Source organism: Arachis hypogaea, chromosome 2 (genome assembly GCF_003086295.3).
Source record: "Arachis hypogaea cultivar Tifrunner chromosome 2, arahy.Tifrunner.gnm2.J5K5, whole genome shotgun sequence".
Lineage (NCBI taxonomy): Eukaryota > Viridiplantae > Streptophyta > Magnoliopsida > Fabales > Fabaceae > Arachis > Arachis hypogaea.
Genome location: NC_092037.1, coordinates 103,102,842 through 103,128,166, shown reverse-complemented (window position 1 = coordinate 103,128,166; position 25,325 = coordinate 103,102,842). Strand labels below are relative to the sequence as shown.

The window sequence follows — 25,325 nt, the reverse complement described above, 5'->3', positions numbered from 1 at the left end:
AAATTATTCAATTTACTTTTAATGATTAAGTGCGAGCCAAATTTCAATAAAAGTGATGGCCGTAGACTTTCTCTTATTTGAATATACAGATAGTAAGATTTGATTTTCTTGGACTGTTACTAACTCCATTACCATGGTTCCGCATTTTGTGCTACACTGCATACATCATAAATATATGGATCTCAAAAGTTTAAACTAATTTTAGGGTTCACCAAGGATTTGAATATACAGATAGTAAGATTTGATTTTCTTGGACTGTTACTAACTCCATTACCATGGTTCCGCATTTTGTGCTACACTGCATACATCATAAATATATGGATCTCAAAAGTTTAAACTAATTTTAGGGTTCACCAAGGATTTGAATATACAGATAGTAAGATTTGATTTTCTTGGACTGTTACTAACTCCATTACCATGGTTCCGCATTTTGTGCTACACTGCATACATCATAAATATATGGATCTCAAAAGTTTAAACTAATTTTGGAGTTCACCAAAGATCGAACTCGACATTTCGAATCTAGCATTCTAATACCATACATGATACCACTCATCCAAAAAGCTTCAACTGATGGAAAAGAGTAACATTAATGATTATATCTCTAATATTCACTAAACCTCCATTGTCCATATTGTATAGATATTCCATTGGCTCCTCATACTTTCCCTAAATATATACACACAAAATTTGAGTAATAGTCTTTGAGATATTCTAGCTATAATAATCTAATAATGGAGGCATACACATGCTGAGGAATAGATATATTAAGAATGCTTTCCCTCTTAATTATATTCATGTAGTATTCTACCACATAATCAGCAAATATTTTGGCCAAAACACAATCCATAGACCATAGGGTCTTTCAAATTAAAGCACTAAAAACGCGTATTGCGATAATGGAAACGTTGTAGTATTTTTGGAAGTGATAATCCAGCAGAGCTATGTACAGATGTCAATAATTAAATTAAAATTTGCAAGGCAAGACTAATTAAGCTTAAATTGAAGGAAATTAATTGTTAACTACAACTACTTATTATACACAAGAATAATAAAAATAATGCATGGCACTTAATTCGATCTCAATAGGCTTGCGGGGACGACGGGGAATCCATGGCATGGATGGATGCAATAAGGTGTGTCCGTTTCTCGTTGGACTTAAACTACTTTAACATCAAATTCAATTACAATTTCTTCTAATTGGTTTGTGAAAACAGTAATCCATTATTAAAAAAATCATTATACTCTTTTGTCGTTACATGCATGTTTATTATTTTAAATTAGCGTAACATTATTATTGTTTAACTGTGCTGTGCCTACTCCCAAAGACATATTCTAATTAGAAAATGCATGTCTACTGATGATGAGTAGTGAGCTGATGAAGAATGATCATTGGATACCAAAATAATAAGGATGTGGAAATAACACACATGATATAGATCGATTGGAATGGGAGGCTCTACAATCCAGATGCATCAAGCCAAAAGCAGTTGAGTTGTCTCATACTTTTATAACATAACACATTGTGTTCTCCTCCAATTATTATAAATTTAATTATTATATATATATCCCTATTGTTCCAATAATCAATAATCTTGCAATGTATAAGATGTAACTCCCCCGGGCCCTACTCATGCAGTTCCTGATTATTGTCAAATAGCTTGGTCCCACACACCTGCTGTAGTGGTTTATCATCTAATCATACTCTATATATATATTAATTTTAGTTTCAAAATTTAAGTGGTTTAATATATATTATTCCATCAAATTAATAAATAATACAATACTCCAGTTTCAATAACAACTTAAAGGACACTTGCAAATTTTTTGCCCCTAGCATTCCCCGTTTAAATTTATAGAATATATATACTTTATTATCTAGAATAAGCTAACCTTGGTTGACCAATTAATTATATTCTATATCGATCCAACTGAATTACTCACTACTTATTTCGTTTAATTTGATTGTTAGCTTTCACGCCTAAAATATGTTCCTAGCCAATTCCAGTAGCTTGTCAAGGTCCCAAAATTTGATGATGCAATCTTAATTACTTTGAAATTTTTTTACCAATTTGTGATTGAGTTAAAATTGCACTTGTCAAAGTCTTTTTCTACTGATAACAAACTGAGTAAATTGAGTATATATAGAGCGAGCTACTAGTCCATGGACCATCGCTTTAAATATATTTTGTATAGCACGATAAAAGTTTGGTAAGAACAACAATCATATCATAATTGACAGCTTCATCAAATGTGTGAACATGTATATATATATATATATATATATATATATATATATGTACAGTGGCAGTGCTAGCTAGCTGTATCTCTTTCTAAACCATTGATTAGATTAAATGGGGCCAGACTAATTACGTATGTAGATATCATATATATGGTCTCAAAAAACTAGCTGATGAGCTATATATAGATAACATAAATATTCTTCTTCATGTTTATATGAATGTGAATTATTCTTCAAAAAGGGGTATGAACAACATAGAATGGTCCTTGTGTTAGTTGGTTATTTAAAAATATTAGGCTTATTATGCTTGTTAGGACGGTAAATAAAGTCAACTAATCTATGTTAATTGTGCATATGGACCAAGTGGAATAAGAAGGATCCGATTGGAGATGAATGAGAAAATTTAAGGTCCTTTGAGATACAATGGTGCCGCCTATGGAATATATAGTATATGTATCAATCCTCACTCTTATTAATTATTGACCCTAATGGAAATGGAAATAGGCTTAGTTGAGATGGGAATGAAAAAGGTCAATGTTGTTGTGATGATGCCAAATTTCGATCACACATACATGAGACACGCAGGCAGTGCAGTATATATAGGGTTACTGGTGATAGACACCGAAAAAGTTATGCCGAGGAATCTGAATATACAAAAAATATCAAAGCTATATATGTAAACCTTAGTCACGTGACTGGAACTGGGCAGAGAACTAAAATAGACAATGCCATGATCTATAGATTTCCACTACAAAATGATTCCATTACCCAGAGAATTTTAATGCATAATAATTATTATTTGGTATAAACTATAATTAAAGTAGATATATATAGTATAGTTGAAGCTGGATTGGATCAATTAATAATTCTAGCTAGCGAGCCCAACAAATTAAAAGAAACATATATATTGGTCTTGGATTGGTGATGATATCGTCATGTAGTTATATATCTCATCATCAATAATGGAAGGGAGTGGACACTGCTATACTGTGTATGTGAGGTAAAATGTCTTCGTCACTCAAGCAATCCTCAGATCAGATCTATCCTTAAGTAAGTGGTTAGTTGGAAATATTCCTTTTTACAATAATTTATACATTATTCTTATTAGAAAATGTTAAAACTATTTTCTTATGAAAATCTTTACATTAAAAATATGCTTTGTTTATTTAGTTACACTTAAAAAAAAATATCTTTATAACATATATTAAAATTAAATCCTATAATTTATTATCTAATGATAAAAAAACATCTTCACATAAAAATAATTATAAAATTTTTATGATAATATCCACCTTTTTATTATTATTCACAAGCAAATTAAAATGATGGATTGATACTAAAATTAAAAAAAAAAGGGGGCAATAAATTATGTGCATACATATATCACAATCATCACAAGTAGCAGAGTTAAGACAGTGCTGTGCTACAAAGTAGGAGGGGCATCCCACCAGCAAGCTTAGGCTTTATGGAAGCTAATAAGTAACGTCTTCATCGTCATGACCAAACAATATATCATTCAATACATACCATCATATATATTCTCAGACATGCACGTTTCCTTGCAAACCTAACGTAAATTGTATGCGTGTACATCTACCTACATATCAACAAATTAGTGTCTTGTTACGTTCTATGTGGAGGGATAGCTACTTCTTGACTTGTTATACCTGTCTTCTTAATGACATATACTTCTTTTATATTTATAACCTTAGATTCTCTTTCTCTTTCGTTAGCTGCACTTGCACTTCCCTTCTGTACCTGAAGATGCTAGCAAACTAACTGTACTATACTACAAGTTAAAAAAAAATGACTTTTCAACATATATATGACTCACACCATAATAACTTGTCATAAAATGATTACATTATTTTTTTCATTTTTCAATATTTTTTTTTTTTTTTTATAATAGACTTGTTGACTTTAATTTAAATGAAAATGTGAAGATATACATACATATTAGTTCTTAGTTCTTAATTTGAGTGGTGTTAGCATTAGACTTATGAGAGTGTAGCTAGAACATGGATGGGTATAGCATTAGCAGTTCATTGGACGGTGCCTGATGAAAGGTATCCCCACACTAATATTTTTGTGGGGTCCCCTACTCTCTCTCACACACACACACTGACAGGGGTATCACGGACGGTCCTATCACCTTACTTGCTTTGGGAAACGAGAACCCTCCCTACACACCCTCATTATTATATTATATCTACAAATAAACATCAATTATTTCACTAATACTATACACCTACGAAAAAGGTTTTCAAATACACATATATATACATACATTATGTTACAAACCTTCCTATTTGCTACATTATCATACAACACAAATAGAGATATGGCCTAGGCATACCTTAATATTTGAAATGGATAACACGTACAATTATAACATAAAAAATCTGAGTAGATTTAATCTCAAAATCCAAATAAAATAAGATTTTTATATTTAATTTTACAGATACAGAAATGATTAAAGAAGGACGGTGCTATGCGTGAAACGTTTACTATCCTATATATACAAGAAAAAATTTCCGTTACAAAGACGAGAGAAATAACGTTGCATTGAAAATCTGATATATCTCTGACCCTGGATCGTCATCTGAGGGTGCCTCTCTCTTTCTCTGTTGACTGATTTAATCTAATCTCTAAGCTAGCATGACAATAAGAAAGGTAGTGTTGGTCGCCGTAATTATGGGTTAATGATTCCAGAGGGCAGAGCTGATAAAGTGTGAAATAAAAGGCAAGAGACTTTTTTCTTGCGAAGAGGCACGCAACAATATTTTGAACCTTGATTTCCTACATACACAACACAAGGAGTCAAACACACATCTACCAGCTAGTCTACTACTATGATTCACCTCTCGAGATATTCATCCGCAGCAACATCATTTTAATTTATTCACCTTTAAGAAAAGGTTTAGTACTTTAAAAGCCTTTTATTAATATTAAAAGATATATACATATATAGAGTATACAACAATTCCCCAACATATTCAAATATTATTATTCATTATTGTTTAGTAGGCGAAAAGGCAGCCCCTCTCAAGTCTCAAACACAAAGACACATTACTATTTCACATTAATTGTGTGTGAGAAAGAGAGAGAAATAGTGAAATACCATACTATAGCTAGTTTTATACTCGACTTCATTTCTTTATGTGCCTTGTTTGTTGTTTGACACCTTAATTATTTATATACACATAGACATAGACATACATGAGAAAGTATGAATTGCGAGTACAGGGGTGGGCCAGGAAGATATATGGGTGTCAGCGTCTTTGAGGATATATAGCAGTGATGAGAAAGAGAGAAGCATCCAAAATTAAAATCGATTCCGATCCCTGAAGCTGAAATGATGAACCCTAACCCTAATAATAAAGGGAGTGAAGAAGGAGGAGTAATCCAGAAGAAAAAGAGAAACCATCCAGGAACACCAGACCCGGAAGCGGAGGTAATAGCGCTGTCGCCCAAGACGCTAATGGCCACAAACAGGTTCATATGCGAGATATGCAGCAAAGGGTTCCAGAGGGACCAGAACCTTCAGCTGCACAGGAGGGGACACAACCTGCCATGGAAGCTGAGGCAGAGATCCAACAAGGAGCCCGTGAGGAAGAAGGTGTACATCTGCCCGGAGAAGAGCTGCGTCCACCACGACGCCTCCAGGGCCCTGGGTGACCTCACCGGCATCAAGAAGCACTTCAGCAGGAAGCACGGCGAGAAGAAGTGGAAGTGCCACAAGTGCTCCAAGAAGTACGCCGTCCAATCCGATTGGAAGGCTCACAGCAAGACCTGCGGCACTCGCGAGTACAAATGTGATTGCGGCACCCTCTTCTCCAGGAAGGATAGCTTCATCACCCACAGAGCTTTCTGCGATGCTTTGGCTCTCGAGACCTCCTCCCTTCTCCTTCCCCCCTCCACTACAAATCTCAATTTCCACACCCAACAACCACCTCCTCCTCCTTCTCATGCCCTCATTCCTCCTCTTCATTTCAATCACTCCCCTAACTTATCCCTATGGCTCAACCATCATCAACAACACGCCACTTCCTCTCATGATAATAGTAATCTTGTCGGACTCTATCATCACAATGCGTCTTCTTCCTTGCCTTTACCTGACATTGTGCAAATGAATAACTTCACCCACAATAGTAATAGTGCAAACCACCTTTCACTCTCTTCCTCCTCACTACCTGCTATTGGAAAATCATCAGATAACTTGGCTTCTATTTATACTTCTGACGGTCAAAGCACCACCACCGATAACAATAACAACCAATTATCTCCCATGTCAGCAACCGCACTTCTTCAGAAAGCAGCTCAGATGGGTTCCACAAGATCAACCACCACTCCTTCCATTTTCAGTGCTACTTTTGGGGTAATGACCTCCTCATCATCTAATAATTCAAACCATAATGCTCATGCTGGGGATTTTGCTTCAACTAGTAGCTTCAGCTCATTCACGCATTCTTCCAACACTTATGATCACCTAGTTATGCAAACTGCAGCTCAAAATAGTACCACGGATCCTGCGGGGAACTTGAAGCTCCCTCATCATGCCGGTTCAAACTCAGCGTCGATGGAACATAACTTGACGAGAGATTTTCTCGGGGTCAGCGGTGCTGGTGAAGGACCCGCTGGCCTTCATCAGTTCCTACCACAAGAGCTTGCAAAGTTTGCTTCTTCCATGGGGCTCACCCAATTCACTACCAATTAGTGAATTGTTTTTTATTTTGCGGCAACTATCATCAATTTCATGTTATATCATGGTTAGAAATGTTTCTTCTGATCTTCAACATGTAGAATATGTGGACATAAGAGTAAGGTGAATATAAGTAAGATACAAAGTTTTAGTCCTACAGTTCTATATCTTTATTTTAAAATGGTCACCAAATAGGACTTACGAGCTTTGTAACATTTTCTCTACTAGTTTATTTATATATATTATTCCACTCTCATGTCTATATTCTGTTAATGTTCAAATAGCAAAGCCATGATAACTTACATATCTTCCTTTTAGAGTAGAATTATTTAGAAATTGAGCTAGCTGAGGTTCATGAAGCATAATATAATGATGGGTAGGAAGAGAAGACCAAATATAGACTCCTCACAGTGTAACCTATTAATTGTAGTAGGGAGTAGGGAGTAGGGACCACTACTATATGCATGTCTCTCTAACGAGATGACTAAATTAAAGGGAATAGGGAACACCCCTCAAATCATGCATATGCTTTTTATTTTTTATTTTTCCAAATTCTTGTTTTATCTTCTATCTAAACTTGTTGGGAGAAGTAGTGGAGGGAAACAATATTTTTTTAAAATGAAAAGAAATTGATTTTATAAGCACATTGAGATAGTATATTATTCTATTTCTGGTTAATTTTTATGTGAAACGCCAAAAACACATGTTACGTACTACATACTATTCTCGTGTTGACCGTCAAAATTCAAATCCTTTTCTACTGGCATGGCGGGGTTAATCGGAAGAAAGAAGAAAAGAAATAGTATATTATTACAGTACGTAGCTGGTTGAAACCTTATCACAATCTGATTCCTTTGGATATGTCTTGCCAACTTTTCTGTTAATAATTCAGTGGTGTTTTCAGGTGATGTGGTCTTTTCATCACCAATTCTGGTAGATGAAAAATTATTCCACCATACGACAAATTATAGATATACAAATTTTTTAGATATTCCCCGAGTAAAGTACTTTAGTATATAGATCACCTTTGTCCTATTACACAAGCAGCAGGTTAAGGGTATTGTAAAAAGTATTATTTTTTTCTTTTTTTTCATCCATTAAATATTCTTAAAAACATATATACTTGTTCAAAAATTTTAAACTTAACAAGTATTGGAAATTTGGAATATATATATATATATATATATATATATATATATATATATATATATTATAAAAGTTGATAAATATTAAGATTTAGAAACTTTTGAATGTATACTTATTGTTTTTCTGGGGTAAGATATAACTCGTCCTATTCAAGAATTGAGCTTGTTTTTGCTTGAGATGGAAAAAGTTGGCAAAAATATCTATAAAAGTACTCTGATGCTCAAATTAATAAGAAGAGAAGATGAATATGATGTTACTTAAAGTAAGTAACATATTTTTTTACAGAGTTTGAAATTTATAGAATGTTACTTTTTTAGAAAAATTAAAATATTTACTTATTTTTTGATATCTTAATTTATTTTTGAGCAGATTATTATCAACAAGATTTTTTCTAACTAAAAATAAATCACGTTTATTATTGTGTTTAAATTTCGATTTATAGACATAATTAGACTGAATTATAACTAGCAGATCACTTATTATTATTCATTATGCATTTAAATTAAGCATTATTTGTGGTAGATAGGAAGTGAAGAAAGACACAGAAGAGTATGTACTTGTTAAGTTACTAGCTTGGGAGAATCTACAATGTAGGTGCCAGACTGGCTTTTAAATGGTACATACACCCTGATTCTCTCGTAACGATGGCAAGGCCAAGGACACGATTGAAACAGTGAAAGTAATCCCTTTAATTTGATTTTGATATTGATTTGTCAAGTGTCATCAACTACACCGTGCTAGTAGTAGTTGAAGCTAATAATAAGCTAACTGAAAATCATATTTTAATTATTCCTAGTATAATTACCACTAGACCTTGTAAGTTGAAAATCAAGGTCAGCTGAATTCGTGGTCAAAGCGATTGAATTTGACGCTACTGCTTCTTTGCTTTGACAGTTCGTGGTTACTATCGTCTAATGCTTGTAGCTCTCTGCATACACAGTAACTATAAAGTGTGTGTCTGAGTCTTTCCAATTTGGATTGAATAGTCCCGAAAACGATGCAAATACCAGTAAATCATTACTGATTGATGTTATGCATGTCTATCTACACTAGACACTGACCACCATAACTACTAGCTGTTTAGATTATCATAACCAAATAATAAGAAATAAAACTCTTCTATTTTTGTAACAACAATAATAGTAATAATAGTTTGAACAGAAGAATGGTAAACTAAAACTCGATAAAATAAGCAGTCATGGGGATGTAGCTCAGATGGTAGAGCGCTCGCTTAGCATGCGAGAGGTACGGGGATCGATACCCCGCATCTCCAATTTTATTCATGTTTTCTATACTGATGATGCGACTTCTTCATTTTGAGTCAAAAACAAAATTCATACAATCAACACTTGAAAGTGCATAAACAATATTAGTTCAAGATTGTTATTAACGTTATATATCTTCTCAACAAATTGCCTTGATCGATTTATTGAATTATTAATTTTTCATTTTTGAGCAGAATGTTACAAGTCAGACTTGTAGTCTTTGTTTCAAATGCAATTATCATTACTCTTGTATTGTCAATAATATCATTAATCGAAATTTCATTTTGTAAGTCATTGATTTACTTATTGCTTTCCAGCACCAATCACTTTGCCAAATTCACTATACTAAATCCAAATGAACAAAACAAGGGGAAAAAAAAAAGAATACAGTAGTAACTATTTACAAAACAAAAGTATAAACAAAGAATAACAATTTCACTAAATCAAAACTTAAACATTTAACTAGTGATGGCAAAGTCACAATAACATACCATATCACCTTAGCTGAAATTCTTGATGTGAATTACCAACTACGTGTTCAGCTGAGGTTCTGCGAAGCTATTTGAATGAGTTACAGCAGTAATAGCAGATTTTGACTTGTCTCGTGAAGATCCCAAAGCATCTAGGAAGAACTTCTTGTTAGGGATAATACCATCTCTATCCATATGCCTTAGCAATTTATCCACAAGCTCCTTCAAGTTGGCTTTAGTGTAAACCCTAAGAAGCTTATATGTTGAAGCATCAGGAAATACTTGAAAAGTAATTGCCCTCTCCAACAGAGAATCTGCTTCCAATGGTAAACCATTTATGCGGTAAACATCAAGCATAACACTTAGGGTTGATGCTTTTATTTGAGACTTTGACTCAATTAGCCCTTCAAATAAATCTCTAGCTTTGGAAATGCAATCACAGTATCCATATATGTAGATGAGACTTTTGTAAGTGATAAAGCTTGGTTTATAAACCATGTCAGTCATTTTTCTGAAAACATTTTCTGCTTTCTCCTTCAATCGTGCCTTGCCATAGTTCAGAATCATGGAATTAAACGTAGGCAGTGTTGGTTTCTCCTTGGACCTCAACAAACTCTTGAATACTTGTTCCATCTTATCGAATTCCTGCTTCTTCCCGTATGCATTGATGAGCAAATTAAAGATAGTCAAGTCAGAGCTTACGCTTATGGCTTTTCAATCGAGCAAGTACTGATTCCATTTCGCGGATCATTCCATTCTTTTGAAAAGCATCCATGACACCAATAGACGTGTAATGATACTCTCATCAAGATCCTCGAACAAAGAATTCACCTGATCGCGATAAGAGCATTATACACACAAGTAGGCATAAAGCATTTATCACCAGCCCTATGTTTGACGGTCTTGCGTGAGTCTTGCGTTCATGAGCCAATAAAATTATCCACTTGTTGAAGGACTACCTATTATACAATCTGCTGGAAATTAATCATATTTCATAGAGAAATTAATAGATACATGTAACGTATGTGTATAACTGTATATAGTATGGAAGAGTGACATAGATTGAACTAAGAGAGGTAAATAACAGAGAGAGAGATGAATGAGCGCATCAGTGCAGAGCAGCACTAGTACATGTATCTTTCTCCATATTGCAAATCTTTCAAAACAACGAATCAAGCATTGCCAAAACGAGAAAATGTGAATTCAATCATGACACTCCAAATGAACGATTGAATCTGAACATTAATAACTAATAAGCATTTAACTGAAATAAGCATTTTGCGGTTAATCTTGAAACAAAAAACACAACAAAATGAAGTCAATTAAAAAAAAAAAAAAAGAAACACGAAGTTGAACGTGTATTTCATAGATTCATGATGATGAACACAAACTGAGGCTGCAAGCAATGAACCAATTATCTAATTCTAATCAATAATAACTAATTACATCAAGTTAAGCAAATTATCTAAACCTACATCAAAATTTAAAATTGAAAAAACTCAGTATAATAAGTTTATAGAATAAAAACTGAAAAAAAAAAAAAACTCAACTCAGTGAAGAGTGAAGTCAGTGAACTCACCCACACTGCAGAAGCAGAAGCAAGAAGACGGTGACGGAGGAACGAGGATGTATCATGAGCAGAGGAAGAAGACGCATAGAGGAAGTAGAGGCAAACTAAGACAAGCGGTGCGGGGACGAGGCATAGGAGCCAACGGTGACGGCAAGCAGGCGAGAGAGATAGAGAGAGAGCTTCGAAGAGGAGCAAAGCAGAGATTGCAGAGGAGGCAAGGCGAGGCACGAGACGGAGCCAAGCGGCGGGGACCACAGAGACGGAGGAGGCAGACGCGACTACGCGAGCCGTGGCGCGGGGAAGAGGCAGTTAATCCGGCGGGAGAGTGGCGAACGATGACCTCCGTGGTTGGCTAGCGTGGTGAGCCGTGAGCGTGCAGTGAGTGAGGTAGAGAGTGAGTGGCTGAGCTAAGGAGAAAGACAGAGGTTGGGGTTGGGGCTTAGTCACCAGAGGAGACAGTTCATAGCCCATACTTTGACCAAGACAATGCAAAATGTCTTTTATCTTCTTTTATTTTTTTAAAAAAATTAAATTATTTTCTTATATTTTTAAATTTTCTTCACTCTTCGATCTCCCCAAAGCAAATAGTGTTTGTTGTTTTTCAGACAAATAACGGGAATTTCAATTCCTAATGAACAAGATCGTTGGGTCAGGGTGGCACACAGCAACTCCATTCATATTACTCATCAGGTAACTCCATCGGAACTCGAAACTGATGAGCTTATAGTTCCCCTTCGACGAGAGACCTTGTTAGCTACCAGCCTCAAGGAGAAGCGTTTTATGCATCCTTTCAGAGACATTCACTTTAGAGGATTAGCATCTTTCTTGCAAACCAATGTCATTACATGTCTATTCCTATATGTACCATGAACAAGTACGTATCGATTCAGTGTATGAAGCCAAAGTAAGTACAAATAAACACTTCTCATGTAACATGGCAAAAACAAACACAACTAAAGTATAATGTGCTCAAATTTCTATACAATATGTACTCTATATACTACATTAGACATAAACACCTTGCTGGTGCATCCTTCAAGAGAATTACCCGAGTGGGAGCACATTTAGCTGGTTCACATGCATAAGAGGGGAATCTCTCAAATTACTTTCAGGAGCCTCAGATTGATGATGACCTGCTGAAGATGATTCATCAGGTGCCACTGCCTCCTCTTGATTCAACTGACCAAGACTTATTCTCCTCCAATTTGATATCTCAGCAAGAACAGAAGCTACAAACATCACAGCCCCAAAGCCAGTAAATGTGGCAAGCAAAATAGCTAGAACAGCTTGCATATGAACCTGCCATCCCAAATAAATGTATCAAATTACTTGGAAACAAAAAACAGAAGTATCGAATTACCTTATATTAGAAGAAGATTGCATCATGCAATTTCTGGTTTTTTAAAAACAATGCCTCTATATATTTCTTTTACTGTAAACATGTTTGTAAAATGGATTTCTTACCAATGAATAGAAAAGGTGTCCACTGACAACCACCAGAACAAACTGCACAGTTGCATAAACCCAAACATGATTTCTCCTCACTAACAACAAATTTTGGAGGAATCAGTGTAGTGGTAACAAAGGCAAAAATTCAGGTGAAGAAGTGTTACCTAAAGGTACAATAAGCCCTACCCATTGTTGTAGATGTCATGCTACCAAGAAGACCAAGTATACAAGAAAATGGAAGAGACATGGCAACAGCACCAGAGCCCATACTTGAAACCTGTCACCAATCAATAACATTAGGATTCATGTGTGGCTCATAGGGAACCATCATCCAAGACCAAGAATAGTTAGTAGTTACACTCACAAGAAGCTGCTCAAGAAAACAAAAGTAAGCCAGCATGTTGACAACTACAAGAATGGGAGCATCCTGCCAAACCCTGAAAATTCTTTGCATTAACTCTGTTGTCACATGTTGGAAAAAATAAAGAGAAGCAAAGCAATAATTTACCCTTGCCTTGTTTGAGAAATCTCAGCATGCTGCCCTCTAGGTGCAGTTTGAAGCCGCAAGAGAGTCACAGGTAAGTTCTTAACTTCTTGCTTGCAAACATCACATGTTCTGTTTCCTTTAATGCTAAACCATTTAACTGCACATTGTTGGTGAGCCAGTGAAAGTTCACCTTTGCAACTACACTCCAATTTAAGAGTATCATCAGCACCTTCCCCCAATTCAACCATACAAATTCTACAAACAGCTTCTTCTTCGGGAATATCTTCACCACCATCCTCATTCTCAACTGAATAGGAACCCTCACATTAACAAGTTGGTTAGTAGAATTCAATAAACATGGAGCAGTTCCTGATTGTTTGGTCATGAATAATAAGAGATTGTATATAGTGTGTACAGAAGGTGAATTTCATTTTCGAAAAGGTTTATTATAATACAAACATGTGAGGAAAGTGTTGGTATGTTACCACTATCACCAGATGGAGATGTCGCTGATGTTGGTGTGGTTGGAATTATACGAAACATTCCACCTACACTTGTGCTCCCTGCCTTGTTAAGTATTGGAACTGAACGAGAACGATGCATTGGTAATTGGATCCCTTTATCCTGCAAAATAAGGATCAGATAAGAATCCAATGGTGGAGAAGTGTGCAAGCACATGTAGCACAAGTCTACTGCAAAAGCTGCAAAGGTAGTTACAATTGAAGCTAGATAAGCAGCATTTCCTCCATGTGTGGACCCTGGATTAGAGTGAGCAATCGGTGTTACAGGCAAGGATGCCGTGTTCTTCCCTCTAGGGGTGATCAACTTTGTAAGTGAAAATGTCCTCGGAAGAAGAGGCTTCTTTGGTGCCACCTTTGGTGAACCTTCGAGTGCAAGAAAAGCAGCATTTTCGATCTGCTGTGAGCTTGTGCTCCTGATTTTTAAAGTGAGTTTGGGAAATAAAGTTTTCATAGTTGATCTATTCCTTGATGCTGAAGGGCTTGGACATGGTGAAAAGGCCACTTTTCTTGGAGGAGGAGTTAGAGGCATGTTTATCCTCACAAAATCTTCATCCACAGTGCTTGTTGTTGGAATCTCCAAGATGAGGCTTTTCCTAGTCCCATGTCGTCTACTTGAGAGTTCCTCAGTTATTTCAAATGATTCTGGACCCTAGAAGCAAAAGGAAAACTTACTAAGGAACATGTAAGACTGCGAAAACCTATTATTCGCCAAAATGGAGGAGGTTATGATCAATGAAATGGCAGATGAATCAAACAACAATCATAAGAAAGCCAAGAAGGAGTACCTTTTCGATTGTGTCGTCATCAGCTCTGTTATCCTCTCTGTCTTCAGGAGCTTCAGTCTCCATAATGCAATAATTTAATACAACAAAAGCAGCACATACAACTAGTGCTTATTATGGTCCTGACGGGAATAATAACAATAAGACCTTCTTGTTCCTTTGATCATGAGAGATAGAAGGAAGAATCACAAACTGGATATAGTAAAGCGTGGAGAAGAGTGGCACCATGGAGATGCTATGACCTTCAACTACACATCTTTCATATTATTATTTTTTCCTTCTTAATTTAAAATATATATCATATCATATACTTGGTATATGGTATTCAGCGGCTTCAACATCACTCTTATGTATTACCTTTTCTTTTTAATTATTGTTTTCGGTTGGAACCTGGAACCTAAATTAAGAAACAGAGAATAAGAGAATGCACTACCTGCCGTATACTTAGTCAACTTTCAAATATTTGTATATTAGCGGCGGGTATCACTGTATTCTACCTCACAATGCAAGGTTTTTAAAATATATTATCAATAATTATTTCCACCACAGCAATTAACATGATTCGGAATGATCAATGGATTATTTAATAAGGGTGATTTGCTAATTATTGTTTCCATCTCAATTTTCTATTAATCCTCCTATATATTGTTTGCTAGTTGACTAATTGTTTTTCAATAAGGACGTGTTAACCTCTCTTTCTCTAGATCTACATCTAATGTAGTTATTTAAAAGGGAGGCATTGGTACGAAATTTGTACTCCATAGATAATTATATATAACATTTTTTATTACGATATTTTTATAATTCAATTAATTAAGGGGTGAAATTTTAAGGGTCATAATCTTGTTTTAGCCTATTAGGTGGAAGACGTGATCTAGGTGATATCTATCCAAGTGGGGACATTTTCGTGCAAATTGTGTGTGTGGACTAACCACAATTACAACTTACAAGACCATAGTCATTTAATTTTGACTATTATTTGAGTGGCATGAGTTATCACAAATTCAGATCTTTCAAAACTTCTTCATGAAACATGCCACTAAATCCATATTCATGTTTGCACATTATTTTTATATATTTTAGTAGTATTATTATTTCCTTTCAAACATACATAAACTATGTTATATCTTAGCTTCCTCTCTCTTCCAAACAGATAGAAAGGTGTATATTATAATCATAGTCATAACTCATAACAATATAAACATTTTAGTGTGCAAACATCATCATCCTATTGCTCTAGGCCTCTACTCATGGCCCCCTAATCATTAGAAAATGTTATATCAACGTTGACTTAGTTGTATATACCTGATCTCCGAAGAACGTTTTAGCAATTTGCTTTACAGTAAACCTAACATAGGAAAAAACTCGAGAAATGAATATAATAATAACTACAACTCATATATATATATATATATATATATATATATATATATATATATATATATATATATCTGACAAGTCACAACAAAACGAACCGCATCAGCATGTTTATTTGTTCACAATTATATACTCTATACGTTGTATAGAGAAAAACTTTAAATTTCAAATAAAACTATAATATAAGTGTATACTTACGTGGATATATATGCTGGAACCAGGTACTAGACAAATATTCAAATGATGAAAATAAATTCTTTTGTGAGGAGAAAATTTTAAAAAATATTATCAAAATACGTTTACCTTTTTCTTAAAATTCAATGCTATTATCTTCTCATATCATACTTAAATAATTTATATTTGTTGAGATTTATAATATGTCTAATTTCGTAATCAAACAATTTTCAGTTGAATTAATAATAATTCCATACGCCACAGCTTCGATATGTCAAAATGTCAATGATTCGTTGGTAGCTTATGTTATGCTTATTGGATTATGCATCTTGTGCAGAGATGTTCCTATTTTGGAGGGTCAACGAGATGGTACTAACAACTTAGGAAACAATTAACCCCCGACCAAAAGAAAAGGACAGAAAACAATAACCCATGATAAAATCCAATTTGCATTTGATCTTGCCACTTGATCTCGTTTGAGATGATGAATTTGTCTTCATGCTGACCGAAATCCTTTTAGCTTATTTTTCTTTATATTAATTTCGATACATACGAATGTAAAGATATTGAATAAAATTTTACATCTAAGTTATTATAACTCTAAGTCCAATTAAACTAAATATTTTAAATATATATGCATACGTTTTAATGTTATTGTTTTTTTTTCTTTATCTTCTTTTTTAAATTTACACATACAGATTCTTCTTCTCTTCTTCTAATTTATTTTTCTCTATATTAATTTCAATAGATACGAATGTAAAATATTGAATAAAGCTCTACATCTTGCCGTCGCTTCATCTTTTTCTTTGATGCTACGTTGTCGTCTTTTTCTTTTTTTTTTCGTTATTATCATTACTAACAACACTAACATTTTGCTAACATTTTTATTGGTTCTGATTTTCTTTGGTGTCATCATTAAATAATTTTGATTCATTTTTTAGTTTATTTAAGGTTCATTTAGATCCAGAAATAAATTCGATGTGTTTTTGTTGATGATTAAATCTTTTTTACTACTTGTTCAAATTTGAACTTATTTCGATTTATTTGTCAATTAGTTGAGGTTCACTTGATACTATTGATAAGTATTGACCAAATTTTTTATTCCTTAAGTAATTTCGGTTCTTTTTTAGTTTAATTGAGGTTCATTTGGATCAAAAAATGAATTTGATGTGTTTTTGTTGATGATTGAGTTTTTTTACTGCTTGTTCAAATCTGAACTAATTTCAGTTCATTTGTGTGTTAATTGAGATTCACTTTATGCTGTGGATAAGTATTGACCAAATTTTTTAACAACGAAGAATAAAATTATTCATTATCACTTTATTCAATTGCATTAGATTCTATTTTATTCCATTCAATTTATCTTGAAATTCATCCCAACTTTTGGGACAAATAGTTCATCGACAATACACTTGGATTACAAATGAACCGAAATATTATTATACAACACCATTGTATAATAAGAAATGAACTAAAAATTATGCATCCTGTAAACTCAAAAACTCCTTTAAATTTAGTGCATTTTTGAGTTAATTGTGTCGCAATCACTATGTAATTTCGGTGCATTTGGTTTTCTTGTCCTACACAATTCAAAACTCTTCTTCCTCCTTCTCATCATCTTTTGTTTCGTCTTCTTCTCCTTTTTCATATATTTTTCTTCGTCGTCTTCTTCTTATTTCATTTTTTCAAAATTCTTCTTAATTTATTCTTTTGAGAGAAATAAAACCAACAAAAATAGAAAAAAATATCAAACAAAAAAAAAGAATAAATTACCACAATAACATAAAAAAAAAGAAGGAGAAGAAAAAATAAAAACAAAATGCAGCAATAACATCATCAATAGAAGAAGGAGGAAGAGGCGCACGAAGAACAAACACAAAGTGAAGCGGAGTTTCGTTTGCGTTAGTGAAGCACGTGTGTACACGCTACGTATAATAAAAAGAGTTTTTATTGGGTTTAGGCCAATTTGATTAAACTTAATTGCCAAAATTACTTAAATATATAACTACTCTCAAAAACATTTTATATTAATCATATAATTAACATATTCTGCTGAGTTAAATATATATCATTTTTAAGCTAAAGTATTTAGTTATCACTATTCCTAGAATTTATCACTAAGATGCTACTTTTTTAAAACATATTTTTATCAATGTGTGATCATTTTAATATGGTAAGATTATTGTATATAGTATTACGTGAATACTGAATACACACTAAATAGAGCTACGGTAATTAAATAATGACAAAATGGTAACATATTGATAATATGTTTTAAAAGTTTTTTTTTTTGCCCATGTTTTAAAAGATTCAAAATCATACTCCTGGTTAACAGTGGATGAACAAGAAAAGAATAATTTGGGCTAACAGAGTAGGCCCAGTATATTAAACCCATATTAGTCCAATCGTTTCAACTACCAAGTTCTTCAATCATGAGTCATGGCAAAAAATAAAAAAATGGGTATTTGTATACACGTATGTTAATTCCTTGAGAAGATGAAGATAAGTTTAAATAGTTTACTTTAACATGCTTAATCAAAGTAGTTGAGATCATTATGCTCTATGGTAATGAGCTCAATGATGCTATTCTAAAGCGAGTTTATTAAATTATCATGAGAATAAAGCTAAGGTTTGGTTGAAAGCATGATGCAGTGGTGAAGCTTTCTTGTACATTATGGTGTTCCCGACACTAGAAAGTGCAAAGTCCAGGTTGTCCAGGGTTGCCTAAGATGCAGAGTCCAAAGTGTCGCATATTATATTGATGCTGTGTGTACGGTGTTAATATATAATTAATCGCATATATTACAAATGCATCAAAAGAATCGATAAAGATAATGATGGGATTTTTATTGAATAAAGCCATAATGTTAAAGAAGCTTAAATAGGACACATGTTGTATGCTTATATTATACATACATATGGATTCTTCCAAGGCCTTCTTCTCCCACTCTTCCTTCAAAGCATCCATAGCCAAGACACTCTTCTTCCGTGCACTCTTCCTTGCCTCTGCTATCTCCTTGCTTTCCTTGCTCCGATTCCTTCCTACTCTCCACTTCCTCTCAGCCTCACTCGCCCCTGAAACACACCTTCAGTGTCTCAACCAAAACACTTCTGGCTCTTACTTGTTCCAGAGCAGGGTCTACAACTCCTTCTGGGACTCCTTCAACTGCATCAACCATGCCAACTTCACTACCTCTGCTGTCAATCACCTATTGCGTAACCACTTCTTGAACCGTAAAGCTACCTCCCTCTGCGTTGGACAACCCTCACCAATGCCTGCTGTCTCTGCAATGCGACAACTTGGCTTCACTAGTGTCACCGCTGTCTCCCTAAGCCACAACACACTCTTGTCTCAGCTTCACTATCAGGACTCTTCCTTTGACTTCGTCTTCACCAAGGATGTGGACAAGGTTTCTGTGCCTGCATTGCTGCTGCTTGAGGTGGAGCGGGTCCTCAAGCCTGGGGGAATTGGCGCACTGCTTATACGTCCCAATCATGCTCCTTCTTCCTCAGTTTCATCCATGTTGAGATCTTCAAGTGTTGTGGATGTCACTCTTGTCAACGGCATTACCCTTGTGGTTTTCAAGAAAAGAAGCTCTTCTGCATTTGTCTTCAATCACCACCTTCAAGGAGACTGTCCAAGTTTGAACTCCACCAAGCCTCTTATAGAGCTCATGGAGCCTCTTGCTGATGAGGAAACATCTCAAGAGCATGAGAAAAGAATCTCATACTTGCCTAAGTTTGTGAACATGTCTAATAGGAAGAGATTGGTGTACATTGACATTGGAGTTGGTGGGGTGCCTAACAATGTTACTAATTGGTTCTTTCCATCTTACCCCATTGATTTTAGAGATTTCAATGTATACTTTGTTCACTACAATACTTCCATCTTGTTGTCTCATGTGAAAAGGCCTGGCATAACCTTTGTTTATCATCCGGGGTTGTCCTCGTCCTCCAAGGGTGAAGAGTTTGACTTCCATGCATGGTTCAAAGAGACAGTGCAGCAGGCTGATTTTGTGGTGTTGAAGATGAATGCAGGGAATGTTGAAATGAAGTTTCTAAGGGATATGTTTGAAAGTGGAGCCATATGCTTTGTTAATGAATTGTTTCTCAGCTGCTCAGAAAACACGGAAGAAAAAGGTTGCATGGATATTTACAAGGGACTCAGAGATAGTGGTGTCTATGTTCATCAATGGTGGGAAGCAGATGAGTTGCATCAAGGGTCTAACAAGGTGGTTGATGTTCGGTAATTATTGAGTTTTCAGATTCTTGTGTTCATGGTTTATTTGATTAGAGAAAGAACTATTTAGTGTTGTTGCTGTTGTGTACTACTTTATCTAATGTTATGACTTATGCATATCCACGTTAATTTATAAATGGTTTGTGTAACTTACTTGGGTTTTGATGGAAAGTGTAAATTTCCTGTATCATGAAATGCGAATAATTCCTGGTACAAATTAATGAAGGTTACTAATCTATTGAAATGCTTATAAATGTTAGGTATTGATGATACTTGTGTAATTTGTGACGAATCAATTTTGACAATAAAATATCGCTATTTACTTTACTCTTCCACTTTGGATATTGTGGTCATTATGGAGCATGATGAAGCTATTTAGTATTTACCGACAAGGATGTGATGTAGTCATAAAAGTAGAGAAAACTTAGATTCGAAACAAAGGCTAACTACATTCGAAAAGGGATTAGTCTCCTGAGAAGCAAAAAATAAATGAAATTATAGATACATACATATAACAAAATGATGTCATCCAAAGAAATGAGAAAAGCATTCAATTATATTTTAGAAGGGAAGCCAAAATCAAATAAGCATGGTGGAGGCATTAGCTTACAAACTCAGGTGCAATGCCAGCCGCTTGACCATGTCACAGAATATGTCATAAATAGATTCCTTTTTTAGAATTTTTTTACCCCCTTTTTGGGGTGATTATTGGGAAAAACCCAGAAAGTAAGGCAAACTATCAAGTATATATATATAACACAATTTGGAGTTTGGACTGTACAGGAAGCTTGAGTCAACTATCACTGTCTTCTTCATCTTCTTCACTCCTGAGGTTCGGCTTCTGCCCCAACCTTGATCTCCAGAAGCCTCTCAACTGGCTGTCTGCAGATTGGACACCTATTTGTCTGGAACCTCAAAACCTTCGCACATCCACTACACATGCACTACAACAAGGGAAGATTGACCACAGTTGAAATATTGAGGAAAGACAAAACAACTCTGGGTGGAAATTTTCATGATGAGCTCCATGAGTATGCAAAACATCAATGAAATATATATATCACTTTGTAACTTGATACCCATGATATGATATCAAGGACTTTACACATGGAGCTCATCCATGGAAATTGCGTCCCGTTTTCCCCCAAACCGAGCATACACGTAGAGTTGATGAAATTTGCCAACAACATCATATATCACTTCGTAGTAGCTTGATGCTCATGGAATGATATCCATGACTACCACTGGCATCATTCTAGTAATGAAATGATCAAGAGAAAAATTAATCCAAAAAGGGGAGACAGTGAATACCATGTGACGGCAAGGAAGGACAGTCGTATCCCTGGGCTCTGACAGACAAATAACACATTCTTTTCCTGGGTCATTTCCATCCACTTCACTCTCCACTGAATTTCCAATGCCATATATCTCCTGCAGCTCATACCTCAATCCATTCACCCACAAGATCTGCTTGACAACCTTCACCTGGAATTCCCCTTTCTCCTTCTCAAACACTGCTTTTGTTATCTGCGAGTTTGTAATACCTGTTACTGGAGTTTCATTAGGTCCGTCATTTGGAGTTTCATTAGATCCTTCATTTCGAGTTTCATTTGATCCATGCTTTGGAGTCTCATTTGATCCGTCATGATCGCCCAACATTGCATCTGCCTTAACTACTAGAGGATAGATATCCATCTCTCCCACTTTCAATAACTCGGACTCCTCAAATTGCAAAAAATCAATACCAGTTCCAGCTGGCTGCCTAAACTTCTGGCCAAGACCTTGCTGGAAATGTACAGTCACAGGTGGAAGAGAATCTTCCTTCATTGGAGTAAGGATGCAGCCTTCACCTTCTTTTGCAAAGAAAAGTATAGTAATGCTGTTTTATACAGACAAAAGGAAACACAAACTAATAAATAACGATAGCAGAAAATATTCAGATCTATAATCTTGAAAGATTGAAGTTGGTTATATGATTGAAGGCATAGGTAAGTGACCTTTCAATCACATTACATAATATACAGTAAATATACTTAACAAATGTTGATATTATAAGTGAAAGGGTCAAGCACTGAACAGGAATAACTGAGAAGGATGCAAAAAACAATTATAGGATGAGAACAGCATTCTTGAAAACCTAAAGGAAATTCTCAAACAGATGAAAACTTTATTATATTGCCTAATGCCTAGTCTGGGACCAGATTAAAAAATATATCCAAAAAAAAAAAAGAAAACAAAGTAAGAGCACACAGGGTAGAATTTATAAGCAATGTTGATTATCAAATGAAGATAATCTTCATGTTTGCAATCTTTAGCAGCAACTCACGTTTTTCCCCAATTGCAAAGGATATTGAACCCTAGCAAGTAGCAACATAAATATTTTAGTAGTTTTAGAAAATATAATTAAAAAATAAGCTATAACCAAACTATTAAGCTGTCTACAATCATCAACTTATCGCGCATTCGTGTAGATGCAGACTCATATATATGATCATATCAATATTTACATTTGAAGAATGCTGTTTCAACACACCGTTATAGCTTAGATAGAGCAAAATGTTGTGTCCACAATAGCAACCCACATTACTCCACATTGGTAAATGGATGTTCTCAATTCTCATTACAATTCGCAAATCAAGTTAACCATCATTCTAATTCAAAAGGGTTGAGCTGATAAGATTAACATCTATCAATTGAAGATAAATAAATTAGTCCATTCAAGCCATTTACCATATTAACACTAACAAGCAAGGTGAGTTGATAAAATCCAGTATAAGCTCAACAATCATGATCTTGCACTATCTTACAACATCAATGATCATTGTAAACATCATATCATATCACAAACATCACCACGAACAACAACCACCAAACCTTGTCCAACTTAATCAATTAAGCTTCATAAAAATCAAGCAATGCCATAATATCCATTCATAGAACATGACTACATACCAACCATTGACATCTATATTTTTCCCCTAAAACAAACATACCTCCCAGAAACGGTGGCGTCAAATGTGAATGAAACAAGGAACTTCCCAGGGTTCTCTTCATCAGCTTCAATCCTCAAAGTTTCCTTCTTGATGTTCACATCATTTTTTATAGTAACCGCCTTCTGGTGCTCCACATACGGCGTCGGAGGCATAGGCGCTGCCGGCGGAGGATACCGCCCCCACATCGGCTCCACCGCCGCGGGCCGGTGGTGGTGGTCATAGGGTGCCGGCAAAGGCACCGGCGGCGGATAATAACCGGGATAGTTATGATATGGAGTCGCAGCAGCAGGGTACACGAACCGATTGGCTGTGATTTCCGGCTGTGGCGTCACCGGCGGCGGAGGAAGAGGTGGAGGATGGATCCTCCGTCCACTTCCGCCACCGCCACCACCGTGTCTTCTGCGGTTGCTGGCACTACTACTTCCTATGTTACCCATATGATCACTCTCAAAAACCCTTTCCCCGTTTTTCTTCTGCTAGAGCTACCAATTGAAACTTCGGAGCTGAATTGGAAGAAAAATGAGGTTGGATTGGAAGAATTGAGGGTTAAACTTATTGGGTATTTGATTTTGATGTGGAGCTTCAAAGGGTGTTTGCTGTTACTGAAAAAATATATGACATAATTTAAGAGAAAGAACAAAAAAAAAAAAAAACAGAGTAAAGCTTGTTTTTTTGAACCCTTTCCCCTGTTTTTTTTTTTTCTTAAGTACAGTTAAAAAACTGAACTTTGAGCTGAATGAAGAGTAAATTGGGGGTTGAACAAGAGGGTTAAGGGTTAAGGAAATTGGGTCACTGAATTAGTTGTGGTAATTGAAAGGGTGTTGTTGATCCATGTGAAAATGTAAGGGATGTTGTGAGAGAGAGGTGGAAAAGAAAAGAACAGGGGATGGGAAATGATGGTGAGTGGGTATTTTGCATAGAAATGGAAGAACAGAAAGAAAGAAAGAAATTAGAGATTCGTTGTGGTGGGTGTAATTGGGGTTGCGTAAAGCTCCACTCAGCCAGCTTGAGAAACACCATTGATGGAGCAAATGGATGGGATGAAAAATAAAGTGACCCACTTTTCCTCTTTTTCTTCTTTCCCCTACTTTGGTTTTTGTCATTTTCCAATTTTCCTAATATAATACTCTTATTTAATACCATAAATAATTAAGCATGATGTGGCTGAGAGGGTTTCGAGATTTTATACAGCTTTGAGAGTTAATTATTTACCTCAACAAGTGCATTTTGGCATTTTCTACACGTCATTCCTCTGTAGCCTATTCCAATTGCGGCCTTAATTTGATCATCATTTTAGTTAAGTTAACATCTCCAACTTTTTTTTTTTTATCAAAATTATACTTTCAAATTTTTATTCAATTTGAAATGAGTTGTTCTTTCTTTACATATTCCTATCTATTAATTTTTCAGTGCAATAATTATTTTGAATGGCTAAAATACAGCTCAAACTGACTTGACTGACCCCAACTAATAACTTAATTTAGCTGGTATTCCCACTCCATTATAGTGTTTTCCTTCTTGTAATGTTTACAAATCTGTCTGCTTACTTATTTTGAGCTTCCTTTTTATCAAGCTAAGTTCATAAATCATAATAAGCTCGCAATCTTAGTAAATTATGAATTGAAGGTTGTTACTAATATGCAGCAACATACATTTGGCATGCTACTATATATAGTTTAACAATTGACCTATTATATTGAACTATTTGATTTTGTTCCTCCCTTTATTTTAAGGTGATTCATTATAGCATAAGATGTGACACTTTGGCGACTTGATTACAATTCACAAAGTAGAAAACAATTATGACAATGAAAATCAGTTTCAACGGCTCGGCAATGACCCCAAATAGAGGGATCTGTAGCAGTTTCTAAAGGGGAGATTAAGTGGGTGGGGGTTTAGGGTGGTGC

The 25,325-nt window shown here is 35.1% G+C and overlaps 4 protein-coding genes and 1 non-coding gene across 19 annotated transcripts; 3 read left to right on the top strand and 2 right to left on the bottom strand.

The window, feature by feature from the left end:
• The first annotated feature begins 4,792 nt into the window (after positions 1–4,792).
• On the top strand, positions 4,793–7,194 carry LOC112728994 (zinc finger protein JACKDAW-like). The gene has a single exon (XM_072222313.1). It carries the CDS (start codon positions 5,598–5,600, stop codon positions 6,957–6,959), a length of 1,362 nt encoding a protein of 453 aa, XP_072078414.1. The 5' UTR covers positions 4,793–5,597; the 3' UTR covers positions 6,960–7,194.
• Positions 7,195–9,290: 2,096 nt separating this feature from the next.
• On the top strand, positions 9,291–9,363 carry TRNAA-AGC (transfer RNA alanine (anticodon AGC)). Its single transcript has one exon. It is a non-coding gene; the product is annotated as a tRNA-Ala (tRNA).
• A 290-nt stretch (positions 9,364–9,653) lies between these two features.
• LOC112761039 (uncharacterized) lies at positions 9,654–15,122 on the bottom strand. 15 transcript variants are annotated; one of them, XM_072207752.1, is made up of 10 exons: positions 14,638–15,106; positions 14,049–14,501; positions 13,817–13,955; positions 13,353–13,638; positions 13,209–13,281; positions 13,031–13,121; positions 12,860–12,939; positions 12,444–12,694; positions 11,405–12,250; positions 9,654–10,796 (listed from the first exon to the last, which is right to left on the bottom strand). In XM_072207752.1, the coding sequence occupies exons 1-9, from the start codon at positions 14,698–14,700 to the stop codon at positions 12,196–12,198; spliced, it is 1,491 nt and encodes a 496-aa protein (XP_072063853.1). In that variant the 5' UTR covers positions 14,701–15,106; the 3' UTR covers positions 9,654–10,796; positions 11,405–12,195. The 15 variants fall into 15 exon arrangements, with proteins under 15 accessions (XP_072063853.1, XP_072063850.1, XP_072063855.1 ...); XM_072207749.1 differs by having other exon boundaries at positions 9,654–10,784; XM_072207754.1 differs by having other exon boundaries at positions 9,654–10,784; positions 13,359–13,638; positions 14,638–15,080.
• Positions 15,123–19,020: 3,898 nt separating this feature from the next.
• Positions 19,021–20,679, top strand: LOC112761006 (uncharacterized). The gene has a single exon (XM_025808156.3). The coding sequence runs from the start codon at positions 19,083–19,085 to the stop codon at positions 20,433–20,435; it is 1,353 nt and encodes a 450-aa protein (XP_025663941.1). The 5' UTR covers positions 19,021–19,082; the 3' UTR covers positions 20,436–20,679.
• A 271-nt stretch (positions 20,680–20,950) lies between these two features.
• Positions 20,951–24,575, bottom strand: LOC112761022 (probable E3 ubiquitin-protein ligase LUL2). Its single transcript, XM_025808157.3, has 3 exons — positions 23,419–24,575; positions 21,737–22,304; positions 20,951–21,369 (listed from the first exon to the last, which is right to left on the bottom strand). The coding sequence occupies exons 1-3, from the start codon at positions 23,853–23,855 to the stop codon at positions 21,247–21,249; spliced, it is 1,128 nt and encodes a 375-aa protein (XP_025663942.1). The 5' UTR covers positions 23,856–24,575; the 3' UTR covers positions 20,951–21,246.
• Between the last annotated feature and the right edge of the window lie 750 nt (positions 24,576–25,325).

What these genes read in the sequence shown, in the direction of transcription:
- LOC112728994 (XM_072222313.1), top strand. Translation starts at nt 5,598, where the DNA reads ATGATGAACCCTAACCCTAATAATAAAGGGAGTGAAGAAGGAGGAGTA.
- LOC112761039 (XM_072207752.1), bottom strand. Translation starts at nt 14,700, where the DNA reads ATGGAGACTGAAGCTCCTGAAGACAGAGAGGATAACAGAGCTGATGAC. An exon ending in ATGACGACACAATCGAAAAG is followed by an intron (nt 14,502 to 14,637) that starts GTACTCCTTCTT and finishes TTTTGCTTCTAG; the next exon opens with GGTCCAGAATCATTTGAAAT. An exon ending in CTAAATGTGCTCCCACTCGG is followed by an intron (nt 12,251 to 12,443) that starts GTAATTCTCTTG and finishes TGGTACATATAG; the next exon opens with GAATAGACATGTAATGACAT.
- LOC112761006 (XM_025808156.3), top strand. Translation starts at nt 19,083, where the DNA reads ATGCTTATATTATACATACATATGGATTCTTCCAAGGCCTTCTTCTCC.
- LOC112761022 (XM_025808157.3), bottom strand. Translation starts at nt 23,855, where the DNA reads ATGGGTAACATAGGAAGTAGTAGTGCCAGCAACCGCAGAAGACACGGT. An exon ending in GACGCCACCGTTTCTGGGAG is followed by an intron (nt 22,305 to 23,418) that starts GTATGTTTGTTT and finishes TGTATAAAACAG; the next exon opens with CATTACTATACTTTTCTTTG. An exon ending in TCCTTCCTTGCCGTCACATG is followed by an intron (nt 21,370 to 21,736) that starts GTATTCACTGTC and finishes CCCTTGTTGTAG; the next exon opens with TGCATGTGTAGTGGATGTGC.